This window comes from Erithacus rubecula (genome assembly GCF_903797595.1).
Source record: "Erithacus rubecula genome assembly, chromosome: 9".
Taxonomy (NCBI): Eukaryota; Metazoa; Chordata; class Aves; order Passeriformes; family Muscicapidae; genus Erithacus; species Erithacus rubecula.
The window spans coordinates 34366697-34377483 of NC_136660.1; the positions used below are offsets into that span (position 1 = coordinate 34366697).

The 10787-nt window shown below is 56.3% G+C and overlaps 1 protein-coding gene across 2 annotated transcripts; it reads right to left on the bottom strand.

The window, feature by feature from the left end:
- Window positions 1-437: 437 nt before the first annotated feature.
- BNIP3 (BCL2 interacting protein 3) lies at window positions 438-9954 on the bottom strand. 2 transcript variants are annotated; one of them, XR_013775071.1, is made up of 7 exons: window positions 9827-9954; window positions 6702-6891; window positions 6082-6166; window positions 3796-3902; window positions 2345-3052; window positions 2079-2278; window positions 438-1429 (listed from the first exon to the last, which is right to left on the bottom strand). XR_013775071.1 is itself a non-coding variant. In XM_079312123.1 (6 exons), exons 1-6 carry the CDS (start codon window positions 9861-9863, stop codon window positions 1318-1320), a joined length of 621 nt encoding a protein of 206 aa, XP_079168249.1. In that variant the 5' UTR covers window positions 9864-9954; the 3' UTR covers window positions 438-1317. The 2 variants fall into 2 exon arrangements, 1 of the variants encoding a protein (XP_079168249.1); XM_079312123.1 differs by lacking the exon at window positions 2079-2278 and having other exon boundaries at window positions 438-1369; window positions 2903-3052.
- Between the last annotated feature and the right edge of the window lie 833 nt (window positions 9955-10787).

Below are 10787 nucleotides of genomic sequence, written 5' to 3' on the forward strand. Positions count from 1 at the left end.
GCTTTAACCCCTTCCCTCCCCACAGGGACCTGCTGCTCTCAGTCCCACATTTGGGGGGTTCTGATCCCACCTCTGCTCCTGGCTCCAGCCTCAGGGGAGGTTTGGAGTGGAGAGTAGGAAAAATTCCTTCCTGGAAAGGGCACAGCTGTGTGGAGGTGGCACTTGGGGACACGGGGCAGTGCTGGGATGGTTGGGCTGGATGGGCTGCCAGGGCTTTTCCAGCCTCAACAATTCAGGTTTCCAGCTCCTCCCTGTGTGTGTGTGCGGGGAGTGCAGGCTCACCCAGGGCCTGCTGAGCTTTGTTTGATGCTGTTTCCATGGAAGCTTCTCAATTCCATGTCAGGAGGTGACCTGTGGGAAAGGGGCAGGGAGAAGCCAAGGGCCTCATCAGCCCCTGCCAACCATTACTGCAGAAAAAGGAATGAGGACACTCCGAGTTCACCAGGAACCTTTTTATTTAAATATATAAAACATGGTATTTTGGCAAACATTCATTTTCTCATTAAATAAGATAAAATCACTGAAGGGAAAGGCATTGCATTCAGTAAAAACCAAGGAGAAGCCAGCCTGTGTTGCTGTGCCCAGGGCTGGGGCAGGTGCAGGTGTGCAGGGACAGGTGAAGCCTGTGAAGCTGCAGTAGGTACAGCAGAGAACTTGGAGTAACTGCTAGGGCTTCAAGAAATGTCCTGGCAAAAGCAGCTTTTAGTAGGCACTAAATCCAAACTCTACCTCTGAACTAGGACAAACTGATGGAGTTTTACCCACGTGCTCATCTCTTCCCACTGTGTCTCAACACCTTCCACCTCCCAAAACGTGAACCAACAACTGCCAGAGTTAAAGAGCCCGGGGCCGGCGCCAGCCCTGGGAATTCCCGGATCAATCTCTAAGGCCACTCTTGGCTTGGGCTCCCCTTCCCCGTGGGGACTGCAGTGACAACACTCCCAGCACAGGGGAGGGACAGGGCCCAGCACAAGGGCTGCTGAAAGCTGGGGCTGGTTTCAACACAGAGCTGCTCTAATTCTCAGGTACTTCACTACAAAGCACTAAGGGACATTACAGCATCTGCACGAGCTCTAGGGACTGATCCAGCAGGGATTGATCCAGCAGGGATTGATCCAGCAGGGACTGATCCAGCAGGGACTGATCCAGCAGGCTCTATGTGACACGGGAGCTCCAGGGCTCCCCTCCCATTTTTAGACTAAACTAAAACAGGACACACACAGGACACACACACACGGCGCCACGACCAGCTCCCCCTCCTCTGCACCTCCCGTGCTCCAGCTGAGTCTCTGCTCCAGCTCCTCCTGCCAGGTGCCTCTAGAAGGTGCTGCTGGAAGCTGTGGTGGTCAGACGCCTGCCAATGTAAATCCTGGGGGCAAGCAGAACTCTGGTCAGTGCTGGACACGCCCTGGGCAGTGCAGGACACACCCTGGGCAGTGCAGGACACGCCCTGGGCACTGCAGGACACACCCTGGGCACTGCAGGACACACCCTGGGCAGTGCAGGACACACCATGGGCACTGCAGGACACGCCCTGGTCAGTGCTGGACACACCCTGGTCAGGGCAGGACACGCCATGGGCACTGCAGGACACGCCCTGGTCAGTGCAGGACACGCCCTGGTCAGTGCTGGACACACCCTGGTCAGTGCAGGACACGCCCTGGTCAGTGCAGGACACACCATGGGCACTGCAGGACACGCCCTGGTCAGTGCTGGACACACCCTGGTCAGTGCAGGACACACCATGGGCACTGCAGGACACACCATGGGCACTGCAGGACACGCCCTGGTCAGTGCTGGACACACCCTGGTCAGGGCAGGACACGCCATGGGCACTGCAGGACACGCCCTGGTCAGTGCTGGACACACCCTGGTCAGTGCAGGACACGCCCTGGTCAGTGCAGGACACACCATGGGCAGTGCAGGACACACCATGGGCACTGCAGGACACGCCCTGGTCAGTGCTGGACACGCCCTGGGCAGTGCTGGACACACCCTGGTCAGTGCAGGACACACCATGGGCACTGCAGGACACACCATGGGCACTGCAAGGACACGCCCTGGTCAGTGCTGGACACGCCCTGGGCAGTGCTGGACACGCCCTGGGCAGTGCAGGACACGCCCTGGTCAGTGCAGGACACGCCCTGGGCACTGCAAGGACACGCCCTGGTCAGTGCTGGACACGCCCTGGTCAGTGCTGGACACCCTCTGCCCTCCCTGCCAGGCCACTGCCTCTGCCATTCCCAGCAGGAGCAGCACTGTCACTGCAACCAATAAACTGCTCCAGAAATAAGGAACAAACTGCTCCAGAAATAAGGAACAAACTGCTCCAGAAATAAGGAACAAACTGCTCCAGAGCTCAGTCCCAGCCCAGACTGGCCCTGCTCTGGCAGCACTGCCCAGCTCAGGGCTGGCACTTCCCTCCAGGCTGATGGGCAAAGGAAACTTCCATCGTGTTAAAAGGTCTCAGACACATCCCCATCCCTCCCAGGGGGAAATTAAAAAATATATCCCCCATTCCAGGAGGGAATTTAGAATTACACAATTACACAACTGTAAATAATATTAAATAGTTTTACATCGATGTCAGTGGAATTTTGAAATCTATTCAATATTAGCTTTTTCCTTTGCTGATCTCCAGTTGTGACATTAAGAGTCTCATCTCCAGTGGAACCAAGTGTTGTGTGTTTCAGTGTACAGAATTCCTCACTTCCCTGCCCATTAATTGTTCTGGGAAATTCCCAACGAGGGAGAAAATCAGAAAACTTCAACCATCCAGCAATACCACAGGCAGGAGGCACTTCCTGAACACCCATCTTGGACAAAGAGGGAATTGGGAATTGGAATCAGGCCTCCAAGAAAGCAAGTTAAAAAATCTACTTTTTTTTCAACTGAACCTTACCCCAGTCCAATGGCCAGCAGGTGAGAGAGCAGCAGGGATGGGAGGAAAACCTTGAGGAACTCTGCAGAGAAAATCCCCCCTTTCTTCATGACACTGGTGTTCCTCATGCTGAGCGTGGCCGTGCGCCGGGGGTGCTTGAAGAGGAACTCCCTGGGGTGGGGAGGAAGGTGAGCTGGGTTTGGGGAAGCCAGGTGAGATGGGTTTGGGCTGGATTTGGGAAAGGAAGGTGAGCTGGGTTTGGGTTGGGTTTGGGAAGGAAGGTGAGCTGGGTTTGGGCTGGGTTTGGGAAGGAAGGTGAGCTGGGTTTGGGCTGGGTCTGGGAAAGGAAGGTGAGCTGGGTTTGGGCTGGGTTTGGGAAGGAAGGTGAGCTGGGTTTGGGCTGGGTCTGGGAAAGGAAGGTGGGCTGGGTTTGGGAAGGAAGGTGAGCTGGGTTTGGGCTGGGTCTGGGAAAGGAAGGTGAGTTGTGTTTGGGCTGTGCCTGGGCTGTGGGTCTGGGGGAGGCAGGTGAGCTGTGTGTGGGCTGTGGGTCTGGGGGAGGCAGGTGAGCTGTGCCTGAGCTGTGGGTCTGGGGGAGGCAGGTGAGCTGTGCCTGAGCTGTGGGTCTGGGGGGAGGCAGGTGAGCTGTGCCTGAGCTGTGGGTCTGGGGGAGGCAGGTGAGCTGTGCCTGAGCTGTGGGTCTGGGGGAGGCAGGTGAGCTGTGCCTGAGCTGTGGGTCTGGGGGAGGCAGGTGAGCTGTGCCTGAGCTGTGGGTCTGGGGGAGGCAGGTGAGCTGTGCCTGGGCTGTGGGTCTGGGGAGGCAGGTGAGCTGTGTGTGGGCTGTGGGTCTGGGGGAGGCAGGTGAGCTGTGTGTGGCTGCAGCAGCTCCCTCTCTCTCTCTCTCTCTCTGCACTCACTTGGGTGGGATGTTCTCGGGCCGGCTGGACCAGTCCCAGATCCAATCCGCGTTCCTGCGCAGCAGCCGCTCCACCTCCCTCCTCCTCTCCAGGAAATCCTCCTCAGACTGAAACAGGAGCCACCCATCAGCCAGCACAGCTGGGAGTGCCCAGCCCCTGCCCAGCCCCACTGCCCTGCAGCCCCACTGCCCAGCAGCCCCACTGCCCAGCCAGCCCCACTGCCCTGCAGCCCCACTGCCCTGCAGCCCCACTGCCCAGCCAGCCCCACTGCCCAGCCAGCCCCACTGCCCAGCAGCCAGCCCCACTGCCCTGCAGCCCCACTGCCCTGCAGCCCCACTGCCCTGCAGCCCCACTGCCCTGCCAGCCCCACTGCCCAGCCAGCCCCACTGCCCAGCCAGCCCCACTGCCCTGCAGCCCCACTGCCCAGCCAGCCCCACTGCCCAGCCAGCCCCACTGCCCTGCAGCCCCACTGCCCAGCCAGCCCCACTGCCCAGCCAGCCCCACTGCCCAGCCAGCCCCACTGCCCAGCCAGCCCTGACACCCTCCCCATGCCCCTCACAGATCCATGCTCAGAGTGGGTGAGAATGGCAAACCACATCCCATATCCCATATGTGCCCTGGCAGATCCCTTATCCCAGCCTTGATGGGCACTGGGATCCCTGCCTGATCCCTGATTCCAGTTCTGATGGGCACTTGGATCCCTGCCTGATCCCTGATCCCAGTTCCCAGCCCTGATGGACAGTGAGCACTGGGATCCCTGCCTGATCCCTTATCCCAGTTCTGATGGACACAGGGCACAGGGATCCCTGCCTGATCCCTTATCCCAGTTCTGATGGGCACTTGGATCCCTGCCTGATCCCTTATCCCAGCCCTGATGGACACTGGGATCCCTGCCTGATCCCTGATCCCAGCTCTGATGGGCACTGGGATCCCTGCCTGATCCCTGATCCCAGTTCTGATGGGCACTGGGCACTGGGATCCCTGCCTGATCCCTGATCCCAGTTCTGATGGGCACTGGGATCCCTGCCTGATCCCTGATCCCAGCCCTGATGGACACTGGGCACTGGGATCCCTGCCTGATCCCTTATCCCAGTTCTGATGGGCACTGGGCACTGGGATCCCTGCCTGATCCCTTATCCCAGTTCTGATGGGCACTGGGATCCCTGCCTGATCCCTGATCCCTTATCCCAGTTCTGATGGACACTGGGCACTGTGACCCCGCATGCCATGCTCAGAGCTGGCAGTGTCACTCAATGTCCCTGTCCAGCTCCTGGCTAATAATCCCAGAGCTGGTGAGCCTGGGCAGGTGGGAGCTCCCAGAGCCCCCAGCCCCAGCACAAATGCTGAGTCAGGGCACAGCTCCTGCTCAGCTGGGCTCCGTTCCACTGCCAGGCTGGGGATAAAAATAGACCCTGCTCCCAGAATTCCAGCAGCTCCCTGAGCACAGACACACACAGGATGGAAATAAAACTGTCCAGGCAGCTGGGATTCTCATGGCTTTTTAACCTGGGGTTATTTGTTCTCAAAGTCTAAATAATGATCTTTAAAACAGCTGAAGGGTGTTTCTGACAATATCAAAATTATAATTTCCAGTAATAATTAACTTGCAGTACCACACTCAGCTAAGCCAAAGCTGGGTCCTTGGAGTCTGGCAGGAGTTCCAGAAATGATGCAGAAAAATTCACCTCCTTGAATTACTTCCTTCCTGAAAATGTTTTTAAGTATTTTTTTTCCTATTAAAAGCTGATTTATTACACTGAAGACTTCAGATTTCAGCCTGTCATCCTGCAATAAGCCCTATATTGATTAAATATGGTCAATGTACATCCTTTCCCCCACTCTTGTTGCAGATGTGCTCATCAATTTTCCTTGCAAGGTAAACAAACCTCCCAAGTGCAGTCAGAAAGAACAGGGAGTTTTCCAAAGCAGCATGTACTCAGGTTTGGTATTAATTGTTAAAATGCCTGGGATCAAAGCTATGGCAGGGCTTGGGAATTGGGTATTTTTGCCATATTTAAATGACTCTAGAAATTCTTGCTGCTGTCAAAATAACTTTTAAAATTCCTACTAAATTGGTGGAGGTGCATCTCAGCACTGGTGGGGGATGCAGGAAATGTACCCATCAGCAGCCAAAGGGAGAGAAAAACCCTTCTGAAAAATCTCAGTCACAGATTGGAAAGACCAAACCCAAACACCCCCAGGTGTGAGAACAAGCAGAGCCTGGATGTGCCAGGGCTCCTGGAGCTGCAGAGTTGTGTTGCAGCCCCCTCCCCTGAGAGACCTTACCTGGAAGCTGTTCTTCTCCCCACTGCTGTGGCTCTCTATCTCCAGGGCTCTGTGGCTGTCCTGGGGGGTCTGTGAGCGAGGGGGGCTGCACACAAAAACAGAAATAGAAACAGAAACAGAGTGAGCTTCCCATGGCACCTGTGCTGCCCCAGCCTGCCCACACTCCTGCTGCTCCCCAGCACAGGCAGCCAGCAAGGGCTGCAGTGGGCTTGCTCTGAATCCCCCCCAGCCAGGCAGCTCCACATCCCACTCTGCAGAGTGACTCCTGCACTCTGGGGTCTTCCAGACACATTTAGGCTGGAGAACCTAAACACAGCCCATCAAAATCCAACAAATGGCACTGCCTGAGTGTCACCTGTGTGACACTCCTGGAAATGTGCTCACATGGAAACCACAGCACACCCAAAACCCACAGCCATGTAAATGTGTCACATACCAGGCACATGTATGTGAACACAGGCATGTGAACACACTGTGTCTCAGGCTCTGGCACCCCTGCTGGCCCTGGCACCCCTGCTGTCCCTGGCACACCCTGGTGTCCCTGGCACCCCTGCTGTCCCTGGCACACCCTGGTGTCCCTGGCACACCCCTGCTGTCCCTGGCAGTGCCCCCCTGCTCACCTGTCACAGTGGGAGCTCTCCCTGGAGCTGCTCCTGCCCGACTCGTGCTGAGCATCCAGCAGGATCTTCTCCATGTCCCCGTTGTGGATGGAGAGCGAGGCTGGCACCTGCTCCTGGCTGCCCCCAGACACGGAGCTGCCACTGCCACTGCCACTGCCATTGCTGCTGAAGTGCAGCTCCACCCAGGAGCCTGTGGGCACAAGGCAGAGCTCAGCCCCTGCTGGGCTGGTGTGCCCAGCAGTGTGTGTTCTGTCCCATCTGCTGAAGGTGGGCCAGTGCCCCTGATCTCCTGGCACACATTATCTGCTCATGGACCATCTTTAAACCAGCTGGGCAATCATCTTTATCTTCCCACAGCCCATCCTCCCTCCAGGAGATATCTCCTCTTCATGGCCACTGAGTCCCAGGGCATGGCTGATAAAATTCCATCATCCCATGGGAGATGCTCCAGCCAGGGCAGGAGCCAAGCCTTTCCTACCCAGAGAAAAACTGAGATTTTGGACACCAAGGCACCTTCTTTCCACTGGATTCCAGAGGAAAACCAGAGCCTTGCACATCATCCCTGGAGCTTCAGAGGAAACTGCCCCTTCTCCAGGAGCACTGCTCCAGCTGAACCACATCTGCCCCTGCAGGAGGATGCAGCACCATGGAATGGGACTGTGCCACCACCCTGACTGACTGACTGTGCCAGCTTGGATTCTGACTCTGGCAGGGTTGGGATTGTTCTGTGTAACACTGCATTGCTATTTTAATTGTCCTAGTGAAGAACTGTTATTCCTATTCCCATCTCTTTGCCTGAAAGCCCCTTAATTTCCAAATTGTAATAATTTGGAGGAGGGGGTTCCATTCTCCATTTCAAGAGAAGCTCCTGCCTTTATTGGCAGATATCTGTCCTTAAACCAGGACCCAGGGCCAGCCCTGCCTCCAGCCCATCACCAGCCTGGAATGCAGAGTCAGGAACTGGAGCTGGGGTGGCTCACAGGGCTGGGCAGCAGCTGCTCAGTACATTGTGTTTCTCTCTGCACATACAGATCTTTTATTTTGGGATATATCCTGTTTTTATTGCTCAACATAGGTGGCAGTCAAAATAACATAAGGACTTTTGCTGCCAAAGCTGTTATCCCTTTATTGAAAGTATTTTGGGCTCCAGAGGCCAGGCACTGCTTTGTGCAGCCTTTTTCCAGTCCCATTTGGAAGTGCTGCTGTTAAGCAACAGCGGGTGTGTGGCAAGGGCTGTCATGGGTTTGCTCCTCACAGTATATTTAACACAGTCACATGGGCTTTGTTTTCCTAAGGGAGGGAAAACAACTCCCTCCAGGGCAGGGACAGCTCCCTGCAGTGCCGGTCCCTCCCCTGAAGAATCCTGGAATGCTTTGGGTGGGCAGAGACCCCAAATCCCCCCCCAGTGTCCCCCTGCCATGGCAGGAACACTTTCACTGTCCCCAGTGTCCAGCCTGGCCCTGGGCACTGCCAGGGATCCAGGGGCAGCCACAGCAAATCTGGGAATTCCATCCCATCCAAGGAACAATTCCTGCCCCAATCCCATCCAGCCCTGCCAGTGGGAAACCATTCCCTGTGTCCTGTCCCTCCATCCCCCTGGAAATGAGCTCAGGGGACTGAAAACACCTGAATTATCCAAATTCAGGAATGCACTGTGGCACAGCAGTGCACGGTGAGGACAGGAGGAGAGCAGGGGGAACTCCCCAAATTCTGGGGCAGGATGTCTAAGGAGGCAGCAGGGAATGGGAGAGGCAGGGACAGGGGTGCTGGCTGGGAATAAAGGCACAGCTGGAACAGCTGGAGCTGCAGGAGAGCTGGGGAGAAACCAGTGCAGAGGAACTTCAGAGAAAATACCCCAGATATCCTGGCTGGGGGACAGCGAGGGCTCCAAAATCAAACCGGGACAGCAGAAAGCTGAACTGCCCCGTGTGCAGAGACAGCATGAGAGCTCTGAAATACAGAGAACAGCATCTGCACAGCCCGAGGCACAAACCGGATACAACACCCCAGGAAAATGGATAAAACACTGCAGGAAAATGGATAAAACACTGCAGGAAACCGGGATACAACACTGCAGGAAACCGGGATACAACACTGCAGGAAACCGGGATACAACACTGCAGGAAAATGGATAAAACACTACAGGAAACCGGGATAAAACACTGCAGGAAACCGGGATAAAACACTGCAGGAAACCGGGATAAAACACTGCAGGAAACCGGGATAAAACACTGCAGGAAACCGGGATAAAACACTGCAGGAAACTGGATAAAACACCCCAGGAAACTGGATAAAACACTGCAGGAAACTGGATAAAACCCTCCAGGCCCCCGAGTCCGGGACAGACGCCTCTCTCCCTGGGAGGGGTTTGTTGTTGTTCGGGTTTTTTGGGATTTTCCCGCATGTGACAGCGCCTGCAGTGTGTGTCCAGAGCCACTCCAGCCCTTCCCGACACCTGCGGGAGCTCAAGGTGCCACCAAAGCACCATCGCCACCTCCAGAGCTCAGACTGAGGATTTATCTGCAGAAATCTGGCCGGGAATGCAGGAACGAGCAGGGCGAGGGCTGGGGCTGCAGCAGCGCCAGCACACAGGACGAGATCTACAATTCTGCCTTTTTGTCCTTCTCCCTTCGGAGAGCACCCGAACAGGCTGTGTGTCATTGTTTAAAGATAAGAGAGGCTGTGTGTCATTGTTTAAAGATAAGCGAGGCCGTGTGTCATTGTTTAAAGAAAAGCCCGGCTGTGTTTTTATGGAGCCGAAACGCCAGCAGAGCAAAGCCCAGCACGGGACGGGATAAGCCGGGACACTGGGGTCCCAACACGGGGTACCTGCCCTGCAAAGCGGCACTTTCTCCACACACAGCTGGGAACCAGGCGGAATCCCGCCCCCTAAATCGCGACTGTCGGTGCCTGCGCTGCGATCGTTCCCTTTCCCGGCCATTTAACACGGGCCTGACCCGGCCCGTGCCCACAGGCGGATCCGCCCGGCCTCCCGCCTGCCACAGACAGCTACCGCAGCCACCGACTATCGCGACACGGGCGGGCCGGCGCCGGTCCGTCCGGCAGAGGCGGGCAGTGCCCCCGGCACGGCGCTGCCCGCGGTGCCCGCGCTGTCGCGGCCTTACCCTGCAGGTTCTCCTCGGCCGGGCTCTGTCGCGACATGGCGGGCGGGCGGTCGGGCACGCACTGACCGCGGCACCGCCCGCGCGCTGCGCCGCCGCGCCGCCCGTGACGTCAGAGCCGCGCCGCGCGCCCATTGGCCGGCGCTGCGGGGCGGGGCGGGGGCGGGAGGGGCGCGCGCTCCCTCAGCGCCCCCCGGGCCGCCATGATGGCGGGAGGGAGAGGGGCCGGGTGGGAAACGGGATAGCGGGGACGGTTCCCGCAGGATATTCCTCATGACATTCCTCATGACATCCCGCACGACATTCCGCACGACATCCCGCAGCAGATCCCGCAGCAGATCCCGCAGCAGATCCCGCAGCAGTCCCGCTCTCTGGCCGCGCCTCCCTCACGGCGCCTCGGAGTCACACGGGGCACGGAGAGGGTCTCAGAGCAGACCCTGAGATTTCAGACACGGGAGATTTCAAAGCAGACACTTTTTATTTCCTTTTCCAAAATCACAGCTTGCGGCCGCTAAACCAGCCCCGACAGCGAATCATAAATTACCTTAAAAGAGGGAGTAATCGCACAGTGGTTGAGTTGGAAGGGACCCACAAGCATCAGCCCTGCACACTACAGCCCCAAGAAGATTAATAAATAATCATAATTAATAATAAATAAATTATAATAAAGAATAAATCTTCTCCTTTTGGTCCTTAATTGACGCGGATCTCTGGACAGCGGGAACCACTTGTGTTGTTATTTGAAAGCAGATACTGATTTACTGCTGGGACTTTGTAAAGACAAATGCATTAAACCTGATTTTATTTAGCCAAAGTATTAATTTAGAGCGTGTAGACTTTTTTGTCTTGGCTGGAACTGTTTTCACTTGCACCTTTCCGCACCGAGTCACGAAGCCCAAGTGAAACACATCAATAAATTGTGAGTTTTTGCGATAGTGAGGAATGTTAATATTGCCGTATTCCA